Raw genomic sequence first — 26,911 nt, forward strand, 5'->3', positions numbered from 1 at the left:
TCCTTCTGATAGCAGGATCTCAAGCTCTGAATGAAACATCAGACAAAAAGTACTGGCCTTCCATAAAACAAAGCACTTCCCTTTCCTCCACCTGTCTTGACCCTGGATAGGGTATCTGACTGAATCAGAATTTTCATTTCCCTATTAGAATGACACACTCAAGGTTTCCCATAAAGCAGAAGCAGCAGTGACCACAGAGCTGAACTTTGGACCCGTCTGAGGCCCAACAAGAGCTAGGAAAGTAAAAAAGAAACTTTTAAAAGTAAGTTTCTAGGCCTTGTGATGGTGGCTTGGAAACATAAACCAAAGTAAACTGATCATTCAGGTTGAAAGCTTACCCACTATGATTTTATACCCTTCCATTATAGCCATCTAAAGTTTTGCTTTGAGAATCATGCAAACAAAAATGCATTATTTGGAAGGCTCTCAGGTCACCTCATAGCTGAAAAGCTGGAAGGAGAATGCATTGTAGGCTACCACTGAGAGTTCTAGGACCCTCATAGCTTTCTATGTTCCCTCATAGCTTACTACATGCAAATGAGCTGGTTCCTTTGCTGAACAGGCAGTGACTTTGGAGGAATAGTACAATGGTGTGATGATAGTGTTTTCTAGTGGATGAAGCATGGGCCTGCATTCTAATTCTGTTTCTGACACCAGATTCCTCTGTAGCCTTGGTCAAGTCATTTAATCTTTCTGTCTTAGTGTGACGTGAGTGATAACACCTACTTGTCTCACAGAAAGACAGAAGATGTGGGAGAGAGGGTTGTGGTGATTATCATTGTTTGTGAAGTTCACCAAACTGTGTGTACAACCTTCCAGTAGATGACAGTCTAGCAGACTTCCAAAAATTCAACTTATTTGACCAATTGTCCTTTTCAAAACTTTGTAAATTATTTGAAGTTGACTCATAATTTTCTGAAACTTTCAAAATGCAGGCTAAGTCTCTGCTCAAAGATTACTTTTTTCTAAATTTGGAAAAAAAGTGTTTAATCATATAAGTGTGGGGAAAAAAGTTTTTCCCATTAGAGAAGAATTCAGGTAACATTTTTTTAAAAACCAGTTTTATAGCCAAAATGGTTGGTTGTATAAAGTTGAAATTTGGCATTAAAATGATCCTTATTGAAAAATGCTTTTGAGTGTTTTTATGAAATTCATTTTTTAATAGACTGAGATGCTGATATCCAAGACTAAGACAATTTAGGAACTTTCCTTGCTTCTTTCTTCATCCTGTAATACCATTCATTGGGCTAGATCATATCCTTGCTCCAGTGAGGAGCTCTGCGGTAGGATGGGAACAGAAGTATTAACACTCAGGATGTAGGATTATGTGGTATTTTGCCCACGTAGGGCAGAAACACAAAAAGGAAAAACAAGCCTCTGGAACACGGGAAATGTGCTGAGCTGCTGAAAAAAAGACGTAGTTTATGCTCCCCCTTTTCCTGTCTCTGAGTACTAACCCCCAATCCAACTGGACACTTCCCTAGGGCTATAGAGTACTCCACTCCTCATGCTGAGGGAGCACTACTAGCAGCATTTACCTATGGCTCCTCACAGAACCATTGTGTGGAAGGAGAAGATATTCCTTGCATCCTGTCCCCAACCCAAGTACACCCTCACAGAACAAAGCAGAATTTAATGTTCAACCTGTCACATCAGTGATTTCCATAACAGAAGAAGCAGAATGATTTCATTGGGGCTTCAGGTCCACAAGACCTAATGTTGAAAGGGAAAGCTATTTTAAACACCAGTGTTTGCAGAGTGGTGAAGAGATTCATTGGCATAGTAAACAGATATTGTCCGATAATAATAGTTTATATGCAGCAAATTACTCCTGTAGTTCTGATTAGGTATGTATGAGTGAAGCATCATTCAAATCACATTATTCTACAGGCATTCATGCAATAAAATAATCCATATTTGTTTTCAGTTTCTAAAGAGAATTGTAAAGCATTAATCAAAAGGATTCTTTGAAAATAAAACGAGGAAGATGAAGTAGCTGCAGAAAGCAAGTAAAAGAAAAGAAGAGGTAGCATGATAGTTAACTTTATTTGAATCTGTAAAACTTGCCATCTACCCGCACTAGTCAAAAGCAGCAGGAAAAGAAGGCAGAATGGAGAGAGAGAGAAGGGGAAGTGGATATCACATCATGTATCATGCCTGTCTTGGGTTCAAAAGATATACCAAGTGCTTCTAAAATAACTCGTGTATGAGATTATCAAGACATAATTAAAGTGTAAAATTAATAAAGCAATTAATTTTGAATTTTAGGCATGTTCTATCTATAAATAATAGAATCAGGTGGAAGGCTAACTCTTTGCACTAGAATACTGTGCAAACATATAAAACAAATTTGAAAATGGTTTCTCAATCTCAAGTGTTGGCAAAACACAAATATTAATATATGTGGACTCATAGAGGCTAAATTTACATAATTGGCTTAAATGGGAATTTGTATGGCTGAATCCTGCAAAACTCTTTTTCACTCAAAAAAACCCAAACAAACGTGCCTCTTTACAGTACTTGGGCTTCTGCTGGTTTTCTTAGGTATGGAAAAAGTGTTATGGATTGTGGCCATCTAGTGGTGAATTGGCTGATTTATAGACTTTTAAAAATAAGAAACTTGTTCAGAATTTTGGTTAGCAATGCATCTTGATTTATCTATTAGTACTGGCCAAAGCATTTATAAAAGATCCATAGAAACCTTCTGCAAAACTATGAAAAATATTGCATTTAGAAAAAATATCTACTTATTTTTGTGGTGTTTTGTTACTAGTGACATTTTTATAAGAACAGAGAAGTTGTTTAAATAGCTCCCTATTCCTTATGACAAAACAATCCTCGGACATCGCAAGAGCCAATTATTATGTCATAGAATTATAGTGAGGGAAAAACATAAAAATCCTGTTTTAGTGTTGGAGCCCGTAGCAGAGTAGTAATAAAGTTAATTTAAATCTCTCTAAACAGAATTTTCCAAATAATGTGTTTCTTGGCTTTAAAGTATTTATTTCCCAAACCCCACAGAGTTCTTTTTTGAAAATAACTGCAAGCTATCTATAATAGTGGTTTTCAAACTGTTGTCCATGACCCACCAGTGGTCCATGGAAAAATGACTAGTACCTTTATGCTGACTCTTCTCCTTCTAAGTTGCATTAAAAGAAACTAAAACACATTTAATATTTTCTGAATTATTTTTCTAAGTAAGCAATTACTTTAGTTGCTGCAGAGATGTTATTCTGTCACCAGAGTTAGGGAAAGGTGGTCATGCAAACATCAGCGGGAGAGAAGATGGTCCAAGAAATAGTTTTTTTCAAGATGTGGGTCACATGATGAGATTGACGAACACTTGATATATAACATGGGAACTCTTCAGAAAAAGCAAAAACATAGAAATATTGCTTTAATTAGAACAATAGCACACTGAGGGAACCAGTAGCAAATATAAGTACATGTATTTCTTGTTTTTGAAAATATATATATAAAAAAAATACCTGGCAAATACTTTTTAAAATGTTCTTGTTTTGCCACTGATTTGGCCACTATCTTTGTGCCGTTTAATTATTTTGATCAGAAGAATCATTGTTTCATATCTGGTCATTTCAACTACCATTTCCCTGAATTTTGGGAAACTGACAAATATCTGCTCTATTTCTAAAACTTATAATCTGTTCTTTACAACAAATTAGTTGATGTCAGATTCATGTAAAAACATTTTAAAATGAAGGATCTGACTACTTATGCCAATATTGACACCATCCATACATTAAAATTGAACATTGAATCGGGAAAGCATTGGGTTAATATGTATAATGATTTGTTTCATTTTCAGGTGTTTGGAGTGGATGACAGCCAGGATTATAATAGGCCTGTTATCAACGAGAACCAGAAAGATTTAGTAAAAGATTGGGCTATAAATTCTGCTACAGTAGTGCTGGAAGAAAAAAGACCACTGAGTACAACTGGATTTCTTGACACAGAGGTAGAATATAATTTTTGATGGTCTTCTTTTTTCTTCCAATAAAAGAGAGAGGGCACTAATAGTTGACCTGTGAGTGTTAAGCATCTACCAAAGAAGACTTTGCATACAAAGCATTAATTTAGGTCTCTAAAAATTTGATTTTTCTTATCTGTTTTATTGTATTATAGTTTATCAAAACTTTTGCTGTTAGAGGTAGCTAAATTAAATCTTGAAGGCATTAAGCTTTGCTACCTTCTGCTTGTACTTGTGTGCAGTTATAGGAAATATAGCATGAGCAGTTAAGTGACCCACATAGAAAAAAAGTATAAGTTCTGAAAACAGTCACAGGGAAATACAGATGGACATCTTCGGAGTTGGAGCTTGCAATTGAGACCTGGCCTTTGAGAAGGCACTGATGTTAGATGTCTGAAAGGCAGTGTGGTTTTGTCAATTAGGCAAAGGACTAGAAGTTCTGAGCCTGTATATATAAATCAGTTATATCCAAGTGACAGATGTTTGTCAGACCTAATACTGGATTCCTGAATGGCATTCAGATAGCAGATTGAAGGGCACAGTCTGATAAGCTGAATAGAATAGAAATAGAACAGAATCAGATTGATGCAGGATGATGTTCTACATGACTTAAAGAAAGGGCATCTCTTAATTGCCTTGGCAGGACTTATGGTGAAAGATGGTCCAGCAAGAGGTCAGTTGAAGTTTATTAAGTTCTTATTTATCAAGACCTTGACACGTGTCTGTGTGCTTACCACCTGCTAGTGCAAATAAGTTGTTTTTAGTTGCTAAGAAACTACCATAGCAGAATCTATCTTGTTTGGTGGTATGATAGTTACTGTGCAATCATGATGTTGACATATGTAGTATATCTAAAATGTATGCTTGAATAGTGACTGTGAAAATATTATTTTCATAATAGTTATGCTATAAACCAAAATACAAAACTTGTTAAACAAGTTCTTTTGTCCTGCTCCATTACTTTCAGCTGTAAATCCACTGACTTATTGTGTTTTTTCCTGTTTCCTTTTCTTCAGCTTTCAGCTCCCTTGTGTCCTCTCCATCTTCCAATACTATCTAAAGAGGGGGAAGATTTTTTTTGTCTTTCTTTAACTGCACACATAGCCAAGTGTTGCGTGTGTGTCTCTGTGTGTGTATTGTTCTTTGTGCTTGAGTTTCTAGGCTGGTGTTAGTTTATTTGCAGGTAAAAGGGGATTATGCCACAATTATAACATGTACCTGATTTTAACCAATGCCAAAAGATACAGAATGAAGACTGACACTGTCTCCTAAACTGACTCCATTATGTCTGTTCATTTGAGTTGATTACCGTGGGCTGAATCCTCAGCTGTGACCAGGGAATGTTGAGCACAGCTGAATAAGGAGCTGCAAAGGAATTGTTTATGGTTGCATACTCTTGGGGTTGTCTACCATCCCCAGCATAGTTTAGAGCAGCTTGAAAGCAGCTCCAAACTGTACCAGTTAATAACTGTCCTCTAGGGGCCATAATGTTGGCTGGGGATCAGTGTCACCCCCTGTAATTCCGAACAGGTTCACACTCCATCTATGCTGGAGTGGTGAGGAGTGGCTGGTATAGAGTCACCTATACTGCTAAATGCCAGTTGTGGATTTCCTCCTGCACAGGAATCCTGATCTGCCTGTTTAAGGCAGGTTTAAATCCCCTACATGCTGCTGGAGTTTTAAAGTTGGGTGTACTTTAGTTTGCAATATCAGATTGTCTCTTTATAGTCAGAATGCTTAGCAGAACTAGTAGGTTTGTAAATGTTTGGAGATGGAGGGCTTTTGGCACAGCTTTATTTATGAGGCTATTCCAAGCCACAAAGGGTGATATCAAAGAAGGTGCAAAGTCATGAGAGGATAAAGAATGCCAAGAGAATTGTCATAAGAGCATCTTGGATATACTGAATAGAGTCAGAGTGAACTCAGGAAGAGATGAAGACAGTTGTAGTTGGGGAAGGAGTTAAGGAAGGCTTTGAAAGTAGAAGTAGATTGTATTTAAGCAAAAGAAAAAGAGAAGCTAATTCAAATTTAAGCATCTGGAGGATGGGAATATGATCATGGCAATAGCCTTTTGGATGAACTAGAGAGAGGATTGCAGTATTTAAAGTACAAAGTTACCAGAATACATACTAAAACTGTTTTCGTATTAGAGAGAAAAAAATAATCATAAGTTTTGGAGACACAGATGAAGAGGCAGGATGAGGCAAGGGATATGAGAGTAGAATGAAAAGGAGAAAGGGATAAAAAATAATACATGTTGCAAGTCTGGGTGATTGGAAGGGTGAAAGTGGTGTCAATAGTCATACAGAAGGATTTTTGGGTGGAAAGATAATTTTGGTCTTAGATGTGTTAAGTTTGAAATGCTTGTAATACATCAAGAAGAAGATATACATCCAAATGAAGGAGTGAAATTAGCACCTTTCATTGAGGAGATTAGCAATCTTGTATTACATGGCAATGGTTAAATATTCTGAGATTGGCTGAAATTGATGGAGGGAATAGAACAAAATAAAATAGAATGGAGTAAGTAAAAGATTTCGATTGATTATATGTAGTTCTTTGACTTAACATAAAACTATTGCAGCTTAGTTAATAATTATTGTATAAATAATGACCTGCTCAGCTTCCGATTCCAACCATTCAATAAAAATATTTTAAAACACTTGTATTTTCTATATTAAACAGCAGCCACTTGCCACCAGAGGTCAGCATGATTTAAGGAAAAAAGCTAATGAAATTTGTTAGCACATTTAGAGAGTTTTTGGTGGGATAATTAACAAGGTAAATTTTTTTATGAATTTGATTAATGTGAATACTTAACCAGTTTGAGATTAGGATTTATCCCTTTCACCCACAGTTTGCACATAATTTTCAGCAGTAAGATTACTTCAGACTAACCACAGTTTTGTAATCTTTTACTTTGATACTAACATCATAAAATTTGTCTCTGCTCTTTTACTTCATGGTTTTCTTTTACTTTTTGCACAAAATGGAAGCAGTCTTGTTAAAATTTTGGCACTCTACTTTCAGGTTCACATGCACCAGTTTGATGATATCATGGTCTTGCATAGCTCTATGTTCACTTTTTCTGCTCGCTTAAGTGATAGTAGTAGTACATAGCTAGTAAATATTCTGAGGTGTGAGAAAATATATTCTGTATGATTACTTAGCATATTGCACCCATATTAGGTAGAATAGTTGAATCACTGTGCTTCATAAAGGTTTTATTTTTATCATTTATACTTGCATTGCATTAACTCGACCCTTCAAAACAAATCATTTGGATGTCAGTAAATTCTCTGATCCATTCCTATAGCCAAAGCACTCAGCCTGGAATATCTGGTAGTTACTTTTTTTCCCTTTGGTTAAAAAAACTGCTCTGGCGTGACTTAAGGTGTTCTATGTTATGTACTGTAGGAGTTTTTCAGCCATGTCCTTTAAACCTGAAGCTTGTCTGTAGCAACCCTTTGGTGTATAGTCCATAAATCTTACCTGAAGATATGCTGCTCTCTATGGAGTTTAGAGCTAAAAGTCACAGTAAGGGGTTATTTGATGCTCCAGTTCATTGGGGATGGAGGTAAAAGGAGTGAATAAGGGAAAGTTGGGTCAATGTGAATAGCTTGAGAGTCAAAGTCTCAAATTTAAATCTGAAACTGTCTGAAAGACGGGGGGATTTGGAAACTCCTTATGCAACATAAGATGATGCTCAGAGGATGTCTCCCTGGTGATTTGGAAGTCTGAGAGGCTGTTGGTACGACTTCTTATAGGAATAACTATAGGGTTGGTAACTTTATTTTTTTGATATATGTGTGTGTCCTATTGGATGTTTTCCACCATGGTGATGTATGTTAGACTTAAAAATAAAACTGTTTTGTAACTTTATCACTTTTGGTAAGCTATTCATTATTGTAGTAGAAATTTAAGAAGGAAGGGAGGCTGAATAATGTGACTATCTTCACAACACAATACTATAGCAGAGGTTTGGCAACATAACCTGTGGCCCTGAATACTACATAAAAAGTAGGAGTTATATGTTGGCAGTGTAACTAATTTAATTGTCTTCTGAAAGTAAAATATAAAGCTCGTTTTGTTATCATTAATTTTTGGGTCTGCGAAAGCTGGCCATAATCTCCTATTCCACAAACTGGTAGAGTTCAGACTTCTGATAAAGGTGATTAAGTTCCTGGGTTTACGGGTAGTATAAGCTGAGCTACTCATATTTCCCTTTAGCATATGGTTCACAGGTGGTTAATTGGTCTCTACATCATATTTTGGCAGGAGTTTATGTTGTAATAAAAACAATACTGTGAATGGGAACAGGGGAAAATGAAGTAAATAAAGTTTAGGGTAAACCAAAAAGGAAGATGAACTTTAGATGTTAACAAAAGTTTCTTCCATTAGTCTTTAAATACTGCAAGTTATTTATATAATTCCGTACAATATATGAACTGTTGTAGAAAGATCTGTCATTCTTCTTGCCATCGTTTTCTTCTCCATTGTGGCCAGTAATACACACACTTAAAGTGAATGAAAAATTGCCTTAATTTTCTATAAGTAGAACTGAAACTTGTAACATTTGATTTTGAAAAATGAATTCAAATTGCTGAAGTTTGTCTAACGGCAAAGATCAGGTTGATGGGTTCCTCCTGCATTTCACATTCCTAAAATAGTGTTGGAAGCTAGATTCATAGCATTCTTTGCACTCTTTTGTGTTAGTGATGTCAACTGCATCAGCAGGGGCAATTCAGTACCATGAATTCAAATCTTGACAATTAAATGAGAGAATGATTTTCAGTTGTTTTGTTCTTTAAAATATATTATTTCTATGTGTGAAATCTAAACAAATTAATGATTTGGGGTTTTAAACATTTAAAGAAGGATTGAGTGGATGGGGTTGACTCAAAATTGTCAGTAGAATATAGAACCTTTTACTTTAGACACTCAGTAAAATAGTTTGCTGATATTTGCTAATGTCTCAGGACTGTCAGATGATTTAGATGAAATATGTAGGAATCTCAGTCCAGTTCCAAGTGGGAAAATGACCATCACAATATACCCTAACTGGCAGTCTGATTGGAAGTGCGAAGAATTCAATGGACAATGGAGATTCAGCTAAACTCTCAAGAGTGCAGGTAGCTCATCCAGATTCTTCGTGAGGTACATTTGTGGGTCTCAGTTCCTCTACCTTAATCTATGTTGTCTAGCTAGAATTACCCATCTTCACTGGAGATATAAATTGTCAATAAAATTGTTCTTTTTAGACTCTTAAAGATGAATTCCCTGCACACAATCCCCTCCCCTCCCCTCCCCCCTTGTATCCATCCTATTAGTCTTCATTAACTTCAGTAGAGCCTTTGGACATATGATTTTTGTTTGTCTATGTGAATGAGTGAGATGCACAGACAGTGATGCTGCGGTATGTTAGATGATAATAGCAGTATTATATTTGCATATTTAGAGAACTTTTCCAGTATAATCTTAAATTATACAACAGTAAAAATAAATTGAGTCATAATATTAAACACATAGACATAAGGACATGTCCTGTATATAAGCCTAATTTTAGAAGTCTAAACTTTGATTAAAAAGGAAAGCTAAGTAAATAGAAATCAAAGCTATTCAAGCATAGTTTCTCTCAGGATACTATCTTTTATGACCCTGTTCTTTCCAGATCATTGGTTCCTTACATTGACAACAGTGATACCTCTAAGACAATCCTGGTTATCTTGTAAACCCAATCATTTAATTTTTATCTAAACTAAAAATGTCCTCAGCTTCCTTTGTTTTGGCTACAAAAATGCAATTCAGTCTTTTGGTTCATACATGAAGCTATATTGTTGGACTTTAACGATACAGTTTATTTATAATTTACAAAGCCAGATACCTTTTCCAGTCACTTCACATTTTCATGTAGAAATACAGTTCCAGACACCTTTATCTTCCGGCAATTATGTTTACATATGCTACTAATACCCATTATTTTTTGAAGTACTCCAAGTTATCTGGCTTCTCCAATCCTTAAACTAGTCTTCCTGTCAGGGTCAATTTAATAGCTTCTCTTTTACTCTGGAGAAAATATCTGCCTTGCCCTTTTGGGGTTTTTTTTCCCCCTGGAAAAAATATATTAATTTTTGAGTGGTTAAAGCCTGCTAGCTCTACCTTTGTCAACAACTTCCTCTAAGTTCAGGAATGAAATAATCTCGTTTCACCTAGGCATATATTCTTTCACATAATATATATTGTTTAAATATTCATCTCAGTGGGAAAATGTTGGGAACCACTGCCCAGCCTGTAGTTGTTCTGCATCTGTCTAGCGCAATAAAGGATTTAAGACTGTCAATCCAGTATTAACATTAGGATTCTCCAAAATAAATTAAAATTAGTTCCTTTAATATTTGCACTTTCCATGAAAATAATTAAGATTTCAGACACATCTGTGTTTTGATAATATACCGGTTTATCAACTTTATATCACATACTTTTAAGCAAAATCTGCTGTTTCTTGTCTTATTTCTTTTTTCTCAGGAAGGCTCTGCTGCATCTGGAAGTAAACGTTGGGTGTCCCAGTGGGCTAGTTTGGCTGCTAATCATACCCGACATGACCAAGATGACATGAGGTTGGAGTCATCTGCACCTGCTCCTCTAGAAAACGGTAGGATAAGTTGTCGTCATCTTAATTTCTGTAGCAAATTGTGTATGGAAGTGAAGGACTTAGTTACAGAACTAGACAAATAGTTTAGTTATCACCAGTACTATAGATTCATCATCAGTTACGTTTCTGCTAAGTCTTTTTTAAAAAAAAAACCCTCATAATTATATTTTAGTCTGATATTTAATTAGTCGTTATATAAGGGCTGTCGATCAATCGCAGTTAACTCATGCGATTAACTGAAAAAAATTAATCATGATTAATCGCAGTTTTAATTGCACTGTTAAACAGTAGAATACCAATTGAAATTTATTTACTATTTTTGGATGTTTTTCTACATTTTCAAATATATCAATTTAAATTACAACACCGACTATAAAGTGTACAGTGCTCACTTTATAATATTTTTATTACACTGTATGTGTACTGTAAAAATGATAAACAAAAGAAATAGTATTTTTCAATTCACCTCATACAAGTACCTTAATGGAATCTCTTTATCTTGAAAGTGCAACTTACAAATGTCAGTTATTTTTTTTGTTACATAACTGCACTCAAAAACAAAACAATGTAAAACTTTAGAGCCTACAAGTCCACTCAGTCCTACTTCTTATTCAGCCAATTGCTAAGACAAACAAGTTGCTTTACATTTATGGGAAATAATGCTGCCCATTTCTTATTTCAAATGTCACCAGAAAGTGAAAACAGGTGTTCGCATGGCACTTTTGTAGCGAGCATTGCAAGGTATTTATGTGCCAGATATGCTAAACATTCGTATGCCCCTTCATGCTTTGGCCACCATTCCAGAGGACATGCTTCCATACTGATGACGCTCGTTTAAAAAAAAATGTGTTAATTAAACTTTGACTGAACTCCTTGGGGAAGAATAGTATGTCTCCTGCTCTGTTTTACCAGCATTCTGCCATGTATTTCATATTATAGCAGTCTCGGATGCTGACCAAGCACGTTGTTCGTTTTAAGAACACTTTCACTGCAGATTTGACAAAACGCAAAGAAGGTACCAATGTGATATTTCTAAAGATAACTACAGCACTCAGCCAAGGTTTAAGAATCTGAAGTGCCTTTTGTAATCTGAGAGGGACGAGGTGTGGAGCATGCTTTCAGAAGTCTTAAAAGAGCAACACTCCAATGCAGAAACTACAGAACCTGAACCACCAAAAAAGAAAATCAACCTTCTGCTGGTGGCATCTCACTCAGATGATGAAAATGAACATGTGTCGGACCGCACTATTTTGGATTATCAAGCAGAATTGTCATCAGCATGGAAGCATGTCCTCTGAAATGGTGGTTGAAGCATGAAGGGACATATGAATCTTTAGCGAATCTAGCATGTAAATATCTTGCGACGCTGGCTACAACAGTGCCGTGCAAATACCCATACTCACTTTCAGCTGACATTGTAAGCAAGAAGTGGGCAGCATTGTCTCCCGCAAATGTAAACAAACTTGTTTGTCTGAGTGTGAGTGATTAGCTGAACAAGAAATAGGACTGAGTGCACATGTAGTCTCTAAACTTTTACATTGTTTTATTTTTTAATGCAATTTCTTTTGTACATAATTCTACATTTGTATGTTCAACTTTCATGAAAAAGAGATTGCATTACAGTACTTGTATGAGGTAAATTGAAAAATACTTTTTTTTACAGCACAAATATTTGTAATCAAAAATAAATATAACCTGAGTACTGTATACTTTGTATTCTGTGTTGTAATTGAAATCAATATATTTGAAAATGTAGAAAATATCCAAAAATATTTAAATAAATGGTATTCTATTTAACAATGCGATTAATCGCAATACATTTTTTTAATCGCTTGACAGTCCTGCTTTATATTAATGATAAACTAGGCCAAACAGTATAGAAAAAAGGTTATTGGAACCTATATTGGGAAAATATAAAAGGAGACATTCATGTAAGCTTCAGTTTGGGTAAGCTTGTCAAATCTTTTTATTGGCATATTCCCCTGTATATACCCCTTCCCACTGAGTTATAGTGGACTGAACAGTAAACACTCAACCTGAAACTTCAACTGTATGGTCCAAATAAACATTCTAAGTATAATTTGATAGTGCTATCATCAAAACCCCATGCAGTTGCCAAACCACATTATCCTGTCTCTTCTGAGTGGCAAGTGTTCAGGCTCCCTCCTTCTTTTATTAACAACTTTGCCAGGCTTGTTTATTTGAATATGCTGTTCTTTATGTTGTGCATTAAAACATATATTTGACTGTGAAGGAGGTGTAATCCCTTTGTTTATTTTTTCTCTTCTTTTCATCTTTATTTGTAAAAGTTCAATGCAGAACACAGGGTTGATTACTTAAACACAGATACTTGAAAATCAAAGGTTCTAGTGCAAGGTTTATAAGGTTATAAATTTAAAATCCTCCCCAGGTTTCATTTTGTTCTTTGTTTTATGGTGCTAGCACAATTGGGTCCTCGTCTATCACTACAGCTCTTAAACGCTGTGATGATAATGATGTATTTAAATTCTTACTGTAAATATTACATATTTATATAGCTGTTTCCATCTTGAAGCATTACTATAAAATGGACTGGAAATCACAGGACGATATAGTCTCACTGAGTTTTCCAACTTTTGAAATGAGCATACTATTAATTGACTAGGAACTCATGAGCTACTACTCCAGTGCTTTATATTGCTGTCCTGCAACCCAGGCATGTCCCTTTTTGTGTGTGTGTGTGTGTCATTCATGACAACTTTGTTGTTCATGACTCTGAAATGAATGTAATATCAAAATTCCACCCTAAAGCAATGCTGCTTTCCTAAAGCCACAGTATTCTCTTGCAATCATGGTGGCTGCAGTGCAGGGATAATGTCTTGGAGGAATTTTCTGCTGGGTTAATTTAGGAGTTGGTGTGCATGACTTCATTGTGAAAAATGGCTGACTTTGTAATTCTTACCAATGATACAAAGTTAAAACTTCTTTGGTCTCAGATAACTACAGAAACATATTAAAAATAGAAGTATTTAGCACCTGGCATTCCGCAACACACAGTAGCAGCAACTAGCACATTTGCAGAGAGCTGTTGCTGGAAATGCTGAGTAAAATGAATATTTCTCTCTACTTTTACTGTAGTTAATATTTATTGTAGAAATGTCTAAATATATATTCTTTGAGTGCTGCTCCCTAGAGTCCAGAAATTTTTCAGCATCCGTTGACCCACATATACACAGTAGCTTTCCTCATATTTCAAGGGTAGAAGAGGATCCAGTTCCTTCTTGCCTCCACATGGCCTGAGTCAGAATCATGTCTTCCTTCACTCCATGCATTACCTGTAAAGTAAACTCATTGTAAATAGTTTTATATTTTAGCTTAGTAGTTATCGTTAGTATGCCATTCGGGAGAAAACCTCCCTGGTTCCAAAACTATGCACCTGCAGAAATGTCTGAGATTTTTTTCCCCTCAGTGGTACCCATAGGGATGGCTCAAGCATCTTCTATCGCCACACTGCATGCTGGTAAAAGGGAGCGGAGCTGTCCCTGACACACCTCAGGTCCTTCTTACCGCCAGTGACAGTTGTCAGAGCAATCCAGACTTGTTAATTCAAGTGTTTTCCTCTCCTTTCTGAATAAAGATCCTATTTGTTGTAGATTAGTGGTTTTAGTTATAGTTAGTTCAGACAATTTTAGTGCTAGGTTTCCGTTTTTGTGATTTTTTTTTTTTTTTTGACAACTTTTTATCTTTTGGTACCAATATCAGTACCAGAACGATGCCTCATTTGGTGAGATTTAAGTCCTTCTGAACCTGTGCAAAGCCCATGCCAGTCAGCGATCCATATCTGGCCTGCTTGAAATGTTTGGGGAAATCCCATGCTAGTAACAAATGTCACATTTGCAAAGATTCAAGCCCTGCTCAGAAAAAAACAGGGTGGGGAGGCTTATGTGCTTGCCTAAGGATGCAGCACTTTGACCCCTGTTGGAATTCTCACATGGAGAAATTGCCCCAAGTTTATCAATTTCGATACAGAGCGCTTCATTGGAGATGCCGGCTGATCCTCAGGGCCGTTCCCTCATACTGAAGAAAAGGCTTAGGCCTTTTTCAAGTTCAGTTCCTCGTTGAACTGAATCGGTCCTGAAGCCAGACAGAGGTAGACACTCAAAGTGTTCAGGGGAGAGACCTCGCTGGAATGCTGTGTCTCCCAAGAGAGGATTGTCAGTGCCAGGTCTGTCAAGGCCATCCCCTGAAAACTGTCAACTAGGAACAATTACCTGGCTAAGTGGAAGGACTTCTCCAGAAGTGGACACCCCTGGACTATCTTCTAGATCTAAAACAGAGTTTGACTATTAGATGTATAAGGATGCATATGTCAGTTGTTTCAGCCTTCCACGTCTTGATGGATAATAGATCCCTTTTCTCAAACCCCATTGTCACCTGTTTCCTAAAGGGCTTGGTCTGATTATAGCCACATATACAAGACCCCATCCCTCGGGATCTGAACTTATTCTTAGCAAAATTGAAAGGACCTCCCTTCGAGCCCCTGGCCATTTTTTCCCTTCTTCAACTTTCCATGACTATTACCTCAGGCAAAAGGGTGAGCAAGTTGAGAACTCTGGTACAGTTTTCTATAAGGATAAAGTTTATATCCACCATCGCCCAAAATTTCTCATGACAGTAGTCTTTAATTTTCATGTTAACCAAGCCATTTGTTTGCCCGCATTCTTTCCAAAACCCCATGCGCATAGGGATGAGGAAAAGTTTCACACAGCTGTGAGAAGGGTTTTAGCTTTCTACCTGGAGTGGGCTAAATCTTATTAGATCTTCTATTCAGTGGTTTGTAGCAGTTGTAGACAGACATAAGGGCCAACCATATTCCACTCAGAGAATCTCATCCCAGATCATTTAGTGCATTTGTTTATGCTAGCAACTAACTAATACAATCCCGCCAGCTAGAGTGTTGACACATTCTACTAGAAAGCAGGCAGCTTTTGCAGCTTTCTTGGTGCAAGTGCTGATCAGACATTTGTAAAGCAGCAACCTATTCATCACTCCACACTTTTGCTTCTCATTATGGCATTTCCTGTCAGTCCAGTTTCGGATGGGTCATCTTACAATCACTCTTCAGTTAGGCTCCAAACCCACCTCCATGTATATTTGCTTGTGAGTCACCTACAGTGGAATGGACATGTTCAGTCACTCAGAAAAGAAAGAAGGGTTACCTACCATTCTATAACTGTTCTTCGAGATGTGTTGCACGTGTGCATTCCATGACCCGCCCACCTTCCCCTCTCTGTCAGAGTCTGTCTGGTATGAAGGAACTGAGGGAGGATCGGGCAGCTCTGCTTTTATACCAGCATGCAATGGTGCATCGCGACAGTGAACCACCCCAGTGGCTACCACTGAGGGGAAAAAAATCTTTGATATCTGTGCATGGGGCACGTGCCCACCTAAATTGGAATAGTCATGTGCAAGACATCTCGAAGCACAACAGTTATGGAAAGGTAGGTAACTAACTGTTTTTTTCACCCCAATAATCTTTATGGTAGGCTGTTACTGTTCCAGGGTGAGCTGTACTTTTGATCCCTCACTCAGTTTCTCCATGCACATCTTTTCCAAGTGATAGGCCTGCACCACCTGTACTTTTCTCAGAATGGAATCCTTTTAGACTGGGTCCCCAGGTCATGGCACCCCTGTTCAAAACTGCATCCTCAGAAGGTCCAAATCCATTTTGGCCACTCCATCCAGGAGCCTGAGAGCAGTATGAAAGCGCATTGACAGAGAACAGCTTGTTCCAAACAGAGTGCTACTTATTTGTCCACAGGAAAACGACAGAGGAAACAACAATGGCAATGAAAAAGCAAAACACCTATATGCATATTATCTTACCTAAACCTTTTCCTTATCTTGCAAGTTTAGGTTGTGCCACCCCATGCCCTTGGCTAGGGAGGCCACTGGTCCAGTATTGAGAGGCTTGTCCCCTGTTCAGTACAGGGACAAAATTGGATGGGGGATGCCATTTTTAAGAGCATGCTGCTCCACCCACCTCAGCTGGCATGGGGCGGTCCTAAAAATAGTGACCCCTATGCAGCGTGGCTTTGCATGCTCTGTGTGCAAGGTCATGCCAGCGAATGCGGACCCATGCTGTTCCTAGAAGTACAGGAATGTCTGCTATTCCAGAAATATGTGAGTGGCCACCTTACCCTTGTCTAAGGCATCCGCCCCAGCATTGAAGCTGAACAAGGTAGACTATGGTCCTGCAGCCTCTACCTTTGTCTGACCCTTCAGTTAGTATCTCTTCCCAATCACAGACAGTCTTTTATCCATTTCAAAGTCCCTCTGTCCTGGGACACTTGAACCTGGTCAATCTCCCCGATTGGAATGGAGGCAGACTTCAGTAGTGGATTCATTATATTGTCTATTTGAGAGCCAGCAATTGGGACTGTCTACAGCCACTGTCTTTGGGTGCCAGCAGACCAAAACTAAGATTGATTTAACTCCGTGTTAACTTTTAGCCAGCAACACTTTGCTGTCTTGGTATTTTCCAAGTTGACCACCCTCTCCTTTTCTTCCTGTGTGAAATTGTCTACCCTGGGCAAATGTGTTGTATTAGAAACCGTATTAAATAGCACAACATTAAATATGATTTTGTCCACAGAGTGGACAAGGACATTTAAAAACATGTTAGTTGGTCATGGGAGGATCCCCAATAAATGGAGTCTTACATAAGTGAGGTGCTGATGGTTCTTAGTCTCAGGCGGGCAGGGAAAGATGTTTAATGGAGGACTAAACAATGTCTGAAACAGGACTTTGAGGACTCTGGGCTTCATAGAAAAAATATTTTTTCAACGTGGTTCAGGCTGCAAGGCCAAATGAGAGACAGCCCTCAAAGTACATATTCCAGCCAGCAATTGAGTCATAGAGGATCTCTTTATTACACAAAGCTGAGGGGAAAGGATCTGGGGCAGATTCAGTCTTATCAGCTTGATGAGGCCACTACGGTTAGAGACATTGATGGCTTCTTTTTGCATTAAGTAAAGTCAGCAAAAGTATTAAAATAAAGCAATATTAGTGAGCTATTGAACTTCCGTGTTGGACGTGCTCACTTTTTGTGCCTAAAAGCAGTGGAAACAAGTGGAAATTTGACCATCTTCTGCAGAGCAATTTTGCATAGCATGTAGGACTGGAGGGAGTGGAAACCCCAGAAAGTCCACACAATTAAAATACTGGAGTGGTAGGTCCCATCTTTCCTGTCATTATTCAGACTTACAGGGGTAAATCTTTTTTGTTTTTCTTACTATTTTTTCTCTTTAGTTTTAAAAACATGAGCTACCAGCTTTGTGATCCTGCATGAGCCTAAAGACTGTAGCAGACTTCATCACACACACAGTTTAAACTTAAGTAATTTGGAGTTTGGTAACAGGCCTTTGAAGTTACTAGACTCAAGATGTACCAGGTTGTTTCAGCAATGCAGCTTTACAGTTAATCATTGTCCTGAGAAAAGTAGATTTACTGTGCATTTACAACAGCCACAATATCAGAACTTCTGTAGTTGTTTGTAGTATTGTAGCTGTGTCAGTCTCATATTAGAGAGATAAGCTTACGTATAGTTTGGCAGTTTGTCCCATTCACAACAGAAGTTGGTCTACCTTGTCTCTCTAATAACTTCTATAGTCTATTAAGAATCTGGGTCCTGCGGGGTGCCAGTAACATAAACAAAAGTCCTTAAACATTTCATAGAATTAGAACTGTAAAGATGGAAAAGACCTATTAGATCATCTAGACCAGGGGTGGGCAAACTTTTTGGCACGAGGGCCACATCTGGGTGGGGAAATTGTATGCAGGGCCATGAATGTAGGGCTGGGGCAGGGGGTTGGGGTGCAGGAGGGAGTGCACGGTGTGGGAGGGGTCCCTGGGCAGGGGTGCGGGGTGCAGCAGGGGGTGTGGAGTGCGGGAGGGGGCTCGGCAGGAGGTTGGGGTGCAGGAGGAGTGCGGGGTGTGGCAGGGGGGTTGGGTGCAGGAGGGGGCTCTGGGCAGGGGCTTGGGGTGCAGCAGGGGGTGCGGAGTGCAGGAGGGGGCTTGACAGGGGGTTGGGGTGCAGGAGGGGTGCGGGGTGTGGCAGGGGGTTCAGGGAAGGGGGTTGGGGTGCAGGAAGGGGTGCAGAGTGTGGGAGGGGATTCAGGGCAGGGGCTTGGGGTGTGGCAGGGGGTTCAAAGCAGGGGGTTAGGAGGCTCAGGGCAGAGGGTTGGGGTGCGGGGTGCAGGAGAGGTTCGGGGTGTGGGCTCCGGCCCGGCGCCGCTTACCTCAAGTGGCTCCGGAGTGGCAGCGGCGCACAGCGGGGCTAAGGCAGGCTCCCTACCTGCCCTGGCCCTGCGCCACTCCTAGAAGTGGCCAGCATGTCCAGCAGTGGCTCCTGAAGGTGGAGTGGAGTAGGCGGCTCCGCCACATGCTGCCCTCGCCTTTGGGTATCACCCTGAAGCTCCCATTGGCCACGGTTTCCCGTTCCCGGCCAGTGGGAGCTGTGGGGGACGGAGCTTGCAGGCAAGGGCAGTGCACAGAGCCCTTTGCTCTCCTCCTCCCCCAGGGGCCGCAGAGACCTAGTGCCGGCCACTTCCAGGAGCGTCGCGGGTCCAGGGCAGGCAGGGAGTCTGTCTTAGCCACACTGGCCACAGGGCGGGCAATCCCGCAGGCCAGATTGAAAGATCTGATGGGCCAGATCCGACCTGCAGGCCATAGTTTGCCCTTCCCTGATCTAGACGCAGTGGATCTCCAGCTTTTTTATTCTGCAGACCATTTCCACCAAGAGTCTCTCCTGTAGACCCACCTTCTTTCCCATTACCCAAATCCTACTCTGCTTGAATTTCAAATTGTTTAGTTGTGTATACAGTCAGGAAAGACTGAGGGTTACTGGGGGCCCATACTCAACAGTTTGAGAACCAATTTTCTGGTCTTAGATTTTAAACCTTGTGGTCATGAATACAAGGTGGTTCACAAGTGGGTGATTGTCTGGTCACAGCCAAAATTCACCAGTTCTGGGAGGAAAATAAGTCTGTTTGTTAATAAGCAGATACCAGGAACAAGAGAGAAGATCATCGCTCTCTCTATTCTTATTCCTGCCCTGCTACCACTGTAGTTTTTCACCTTCCTTTGCCCAACCATGCAACACACCAAATTCCAGGCAAGATGCCGCTTAAAGATAATGCATAGCTCTGTGCATTTGGTTGTTAGGGGATCCCTGTAAGAAACCACAGCTGACGCACAAGAATTCCATTACTTGGACAGATGTTCATTTCATACCAGTGCTTTGATGTGTGCTTGTCACAGTGTGTAATATTCCCTTGTTTGTATCAGAACCTTCATGTGCCATACTGTAGCATAAAAGTATTTTTATTAATAGGTAATATTTTTCTCCAGTGTCTTAAAATGTCTGTTCTGTGACTAATAGATTGGTGAAAGTAATTGACTGGTTTACATAATCTATTGTGTCATGGTTTAGGAGGACTTTTAAATGTCATTTCACAAAAGATAAAGTTCCAATTCTCTTCTCTGTGCAATAGAAATAATGTACTTTAATTACTTCTATGTAACCTTAAGAATGCATGTTTCTATTGGTAGATTTGCTCTTCAGTCACTGATTTCCAAAAGGTTTTTTCATTCCATTTTTAGATACGGACATCAGTGAATCTGGTATTTCAGTTAGAAGTACTAGCTCAGCCACTTCTGTGACTAGCCAAGGCGAGCGAAAGAGGAGAACACTTCCACAGCTTCCAAAAGAGGAAAAAGCTACTGAAAGTTTAAGAGCAAAGGTTACATCTCATCAGAGATCAGAGATAGGTGAAAAACAAGACACAGAACTTCAAGAGAAAGAAACTCCAACTCATGCATCCCAAAAAGAAATGCCACAAGATGCAGGTAGTAGAAGCATGGCTAAGGCAAACAGGACAATGAATGGCCTTTCTCCTAAACCTGGTGGAGACAACAAAGTGTCTTCTCACCCCATTAGCTGCTCTTCTTCCAGTAAAGAGAAAAGTGAAATTGTCAGGGAAACTTCAGTTGTAAAGCAAGCTTTAGCTAAAATTCAACAGCAAGAGCAAAAGGAGCAGGCACATAGGACTTCAACTAAAGTGTCTTCAGCTAAACTTCTTGCCAATCAAGTTGAGAAAGGTAGAGAGGAAACTCCTACTCCACATAAAATGTTGGATAATCATCAAGAAAAAGCCCCAGGACATTCTACAAGTAAAGCAGAAATGAAGATTGTCCAAAGTGAAGGGAAAAGAAAAAAAACTGAGGAAATTATAAAAGGCCAAACTCCAAAAGGATTAGGAGGAGAGAAGAAAGAATCTTCAAAACCGTTAGTGAGACAAGGCAGCTTTACTATAGATAAACCTAGTACAAATATACCTATAGAGCTTATTCCTCATATTAATAAACAAACTGGATCTACTCCCCCTTCGTTTGCTTTAACCTCCACAAACAGAATACGTGAGAGAAGTGATTCCGTGGACACTGATTCTAGTCTGGATACAACACTTATTTTAAAAGACACAGAAGCAGTAATGGCGTTCCTTGAAGCTAAATTACGAGAAGAAAACAAAACAGATGAAGGACCTGAAACTCCTAGCTATAACAGAGATAATTCCATATCACCCGAGTCAGATGTAGACACTGCTAGCACAATCAGTCTGGTTACTGGTGACACTGAAAGAAAAACCACTCAAAAGCGAAAAAGCTTTACTACCCTGTATAAAGATAGATGTTCCACTAGTTCTCCTTCCAAGGATGTTTTAAAATCTTCTGCAACAAATGCTAGAGAAAAGATAGAAAAGAAAACTAAAAGCCGATCTTCAGATGCTGGTTCAAGAGCAGAGGGTCGTAAACTTGTGCAACCCAGTGGAAGAATGAGACAACCTTCAGTAGATTTAACAGATGATGACCAAACATCTAGTGTACCACATTCTGCCATATCTGATATCTTGTCATCTGACCAAGAAACTTATTCTGGCAAATCACATGGAAGGGGTTATTTTACCTCTGCAGATGAACTCTTACATTCCAAAATGGAAGGCAGTAAGTCAGCTAAATCAAAGACCTCTCCTGTTACAACTGGGCAATCCAGTAAGTCAATCACTCTTCCAAGACCTCGTCCCACAAGGACTTCTCTCTTGCGCAGAGCACGACTTGGTGAAGCCTCAGATAGCGAACTTGCTGATGCAGATAAAGCTTCAGTGGCTTCTGAAGTGTCCACTACAAGTTCTACATCAAAGCCTCCCTCAGGAAGGAGAAATATCTCCAGAATTGACTTACTTGCCCAACCACGCAGAACTAGGCTCGGTTCTTTATCAGCACGTAGTGACTCTGAAGCTACAATAACTAGAAGCACTGCCTCATCTCGTACTGCAGAAGCTATCATTAGAAGTGGTGGAAGATTAACACCATCAGCAGATAGTAGTAAAGTTTCTGCTAGAACTAGAGCTAATAGCATTTCTCGACTTTCTGATTCTAAATCCAAATCATTGACCTCCGCCCATAATTCTCCATCAGGTATGTGAGATTATTTGGATTTAGTCTTTTCAGTACTTGATATTTTGTTTATTTTCTTGGGCTTTTCTCTTTTTATAAGTGTTAAACTAATAATGCTTTATTACGAAGCATTAACTCAAACTTTAGTAGAAGCAGTCCTCCTCTTTGAGAAAGGAGTTCTATTAGTTATCGTTGCAGATATTTTTAAATTTAATACAAGGACGAGATTTTAATTCCTTAGCCATTTGGTTTATGATTTTTACTGGAAACTTCCAACTAACTATAGTATCTGAGGTGCTCAAATGCTGCAGTGATTGGCATAGTACAAAAATGTAGATATACTAGAAACCTCTTTTGCTTGGGTCAGAATTCTAAATGTTTAGGTCAGCAGCACTGTTCAATGAGTTAAAAACTAGGAAATGTATTTGAAAGTTTGTAAGTATGCAAAACTATGAGTGCAGTCTGAGGAAGGCAAGGAGCATCAACAAGATAAATGCAAGGTAATTTAAGATTTGCTTCTAAAAATACAAAAGTGTAATTTAATTAAAACAATAAGTAAAGTAAGAAGTAACAAGTAGAAAAATATATATACTTCTAAACACAAAAATACTGAATGAAATATTCCAAAACTAAATGGCTTGTGTATTAACCCAAATCTATTTCACTCTCAAGGGCTTCAGGCCTGTCCTAGACCAATTTATGTTACTTATTCCTATGTGAAAAGAGAGGATCTGTATTTACAGGGGCCAGAATTCTTCTTCTTCTCAGATCACTTATTGTCAAAATTGTTGATTCAGCCTCTCTGACATCTCCCTTATTATTTAATATTTACATGAAAAAATATTACAATTAATAGTTTTGAGCCTATAAACCAAGCTGTTTTGGCAAAACCATTGCTGATATATAACTTGCATATTTAGTAGTTAGTAACTTCTGTTGTACTGCTCATCAATATTTATTGCCTTGAGAGGTAAATACTGGTTAAATCACAGGTTAATTTAAGAGAAATCTATTCCTTGAACAATAAATCTTAATGTTCCCTGAAATGTGAAGTCACATGTATTGTTACATTCTGAATGTTGTCTTCAGAAATGCCAGTAATCCTCATGAATTCAAGTGAAACTAAAAAAAAAAAAAAAAAAATACCCCAAGCCATCTACCCTAATACTTTAAAAGGGAGATGTAGGTATTTTTCTCAGCATATTATCTGTCTGGGTATTTATATCAGGCACATTTAGTACTGATGGTTCAACCAGTATCTAAGATTTGTGTGTCCAGTCGACTGACTGTAACATCAGTTCAGTCAAAACAGTTACTTCTGAGGAGCTTGCAATTAATTTACAAGGTTGATTTAATTAACGTTAGCTATCATTATTCCAGACCCTGGTGATATTGACCCTTGAAGAGGTAAACACTAGAAATTTCTTGTTTTGTCTCATGATTGTTTTCTGTTTTCGACAAAAGTATGAGTCAGGAGTAGGGTTTTTTTGTGAAAATATGAACTACAGTGTGCTCACTGACTTCCATATTACTGTTATAGTTCAGCTCCCTTAACAATGGGGAATGCTTTAGTCTGTTACAGCTCTCATTCCTGCAGTGTTCTTGTTGATTTAACTGCATTCCATGGTCAAAACCTACTGCGGTTTTTGTAGAAAATATTTGCAGTTTCAAAGGGAAAAGCTGAAAAGCTTGCCACCTTATGAGCTATCTATCCCAAGCTAACCAAACAGATAAAAAGGGCACATCACCATTGTTTGGAATATTTGCAGTAGAAAGACTACTACTCTTTAAAAAAACAAAACATCATCTTTATAAACACTAACATTTATGGAAAACAAAAGTTTCAGTGTAAAGTGTTAAAAAAAATAGTTAACAAAACAGTCAAAGCCAATATCAGAGAGAAAATATGGTCTAATGAACTCTTCAGGCACTATGGAATATCAATAAGGAATATAAGCTACTTGGGAGTTAGGAGTTCTGGGTTCCATTTGTGGCTGTTTCACAAACTTTGTGACTTATAGCCATGCTACTACGAGCATGTGTACATTACAGAAATTTGTGACTGTGTAGCTATACTGGTGTAACAGTCACTAATGTACACAGACCCCTAGTCACACTGTGCCTCTATTTGCCTCATTCTAAAATGGCGACAATCGTTGCTCATCTCAGCAGGTTGCTAGGACGCTTCGTTCATTATTTTATTAATTTGTAAAGTCATTTAAAGACCATTAGAGGAAAGAGTTATATATAAGGAGCCTTGGACTTATCTTAAGCCACAGTTACAGAAACTATCTGAATCCTGCATCCCAAGCAAGGGGAAAAATTTGTAGGGAAGGGTTGCAGTGCAAGTTGGATGAGCAAGCATCTCAAACAGGTTATTAAGAGAAAGTTTATAAATAATGAAAGATGGGATGGACCAGCAAGGAAAGCTACCTCTTGGAGATCAGAAAGTGTAGGGAAAAAGTGAGAACTGCCAAAAGCCAAGCAGAATTGGACCTTTCAAAGGAAATTAAATCCAATAATAAAAGGTTCTATAGCCATACAAATAAAAAGAGAAAACAAGGAAAGAAGAAGTGGGCCCACTAAGTTCTGAGGCTGGGGTGTAGATTAGAGATAATCTAGGTATGGCCCAACACCTAAACATAAGAACATAAAAACAACCATATTGGGTCAGACCAAAGGTCCATCTAGCCCAGTATCCTGTCTTACGACAATGGCCAACACCGGGTGCTTCAGAGGGAATGAACAGAACCGGTAATCATCAAGTGATCCATTCCCTGTCACCCATTCCCAGCTTCTGGCAAATAGAGACTAGGGACACCATCCCTGCCCATCCTAGCTAATAACCATTGATGGACCTATCCTCCATGAACGTATCTAGTTTTTTTTAACCCTTTTATAGTCAAACAAATACTTTGCCTCAGGTTTTAATAAGGGTATTGAGGAGCTTTGGGGTAGTGGCAGGGTGGCTAATGGAAATGAGGATATGGAGATAGAAATTACTACATCTGATGTGGAAGACAATTCTCAAGAAGTTTAGTGAGACCAAACTGGGGGATCCAGATAATCTCCATCCAAAAATATTAAAGAAACTGATACATGAAATTGCAAGCCCAATAGCAAGGATTTTTAATGATTCTATAAATACAGGGGGCGTACCCTATGACTGGAGAATTGCTAAAATGGTACCTATTTTTAAGAAGGGTGGTGGGGAAGTGATCCAGGAAACTGCATGCAGGCTTGTTAGTTTGACCTCAATTGCATGCAAAGTCTTGGAACAAATTTTGAAAGATGAAGTAGTTAAGGACATAGTGGTAAATGGTAATTGGGTTAAGTACAACATGGTTTTATAAAAGGTAGATTGTTCCAGACCAACCTTATCTCTTTCTTTGAGAAGATAACTGATTTTTTAGACAAAGAAAACACAGTAGATCTAATCTACTGGAGTTCAGTAAGATATTTGATACAGTTCCATATGGGAAATTATTTGTTAAATTGGAGAACATGGGGACTAATATGCGAATTCAAAGGTAGATAAGGAACTGGTTATAAAGGGGTCATAGTAAAGGTGAACTGTGAGGCTGGTAAGAGGTTACTAATGGGGTTCCTCAGGGACTGGTCTTGAGACCAATTTTATTTAACATTTTCATTAATGGCCTTTGCACAAAAAGTGAGAATATGACAAAATTTGAAGCTGACATAAAGTTGGGAGGTATTGCCAATACAGAGGAGGACTGGAGTATCATCTGGATGACCTTGAAAACTGGAGCAATAGACATGGATGAAATTTAATAGTGTAAAGTGCACTTTGGGACTAACAACAAGAATTTTTGCTATAAAATGGAGGCTTAGTTGGAAGTGACAGAGGTGGAGAAAAACCTGAGTGTATTGGTTGATCACACAAGGGCTGTGAGCTGCCAATGTGAAAAAGATTAATGCAATCCTAGGATGCATCAGGCGAAGTATTTCCAGTAGAGATAGGGAAGTGTTAGTACCATTATACAAGGCACTGGTGAGACCTCATCTGAAATACTGTGTTCAGTTCTGGTCTCCCATGTTTAAAATAGATGAATTCAAATGAACACGTCCAGGAAAGGGCCACTAGGATTATCAAAGGAATGGAAAACCTACCTTATGAGAAGAGACTCAGAGCTTGGCTTGTTTAACCTAGCCAAATGAAGGCTGAGGGGAGATATGATTGCTCTCTATACATACATCAGAGGGATAAATATCAGGGAGGGAGAGGAGTTATTTAAGCAGGGCTTTTGGAGCTCTGCTCCGACTCCGTTCCGACTCCAGGCCAAAACCTGCAGCTCCACTGCTTCGGAGCTGCTCTACGCTCCAGCTCGGGGCTCCGCTCCAAAGCCCTGTTTTAAGTTAAACACCAATATTGACAGAAGAACAAATGGATATAAACTGGCCATCAAAAAGTTTAGGTTTGAAATGAGATGAAGGTTTCTAACCATGATAGGAGTGAAGTTCTGGAACAGCTTTCCAAAGGGAGCAGTGAGTGCAAAAAAAACTAACTGGTTTGAAGACTGAGCTTGATAAAGTTTATGGAGGGGATGATATGTTCAAACTGCCTACAATGTCATGTAGCAGATCTGCAACTGCTAGTAACAAATATCCTCGACAGCTGGTGATGGGACACTACTAGATGGAGAGATCTTTTGAGTTACTACAGAGAATTATTTTCCAGGTGTCTGGCTGTTGGGTCTTGTCAAAATACTCAGGGTCCAACTGACTGCCATATTTGTGGTTGGGAAGGAATTTTC

General features: G+C 38.8%; 1 protein-coding gene across 9 annotated transcripts in view; it reads left to right on the top strand.

Annotated features, from left to right (window-relative positions):
• CEP170 (centrosomal protein 170) overlaps positions 1-26,911 on the top strand; it is a 188,508-nt gene that overhangs the window by 121,376 nt on the left and 40,221 nt on the right. For 8 of the 9 annotated variants that reach the window (XM_054023210.1, XM_054023211.1, XM_054023215.1 and 5 more), the window contains 3 exons: positions 3,827-3,976; positions 10,514-10,640; positions 20,283-22,157. In XM_054023210.1, coding sequence (XP_053879185.1) covers positions 3,827-3,976; positions 10,514-10,640; positions 20,283-22,157 — 2,152 coding nt within the window. The remainder of the gene's footprint in view (positions 1-3,826; positions 3,977-10,513; positions 10,641-20,282; positions 22,158-26,911) is intronic. The other variant, XM_054023217.1, reaches the window with a different exon arrangement.

The sequence above is a fragment of the Malaclemys terrapin genome, chromosome 3, assembly GCF_027887155.1.
Source record: "Malaclemys terrapin pileata isolate rMalTer1 chromosome 3, rMalTer1.hap1, whole genome shotgun sequence".
Lineage (NCBI taxonomy): Eukaryota > Metazoa > Chordata > Testudines > Emydidae > Malaclemys > Malaclemys terrapin.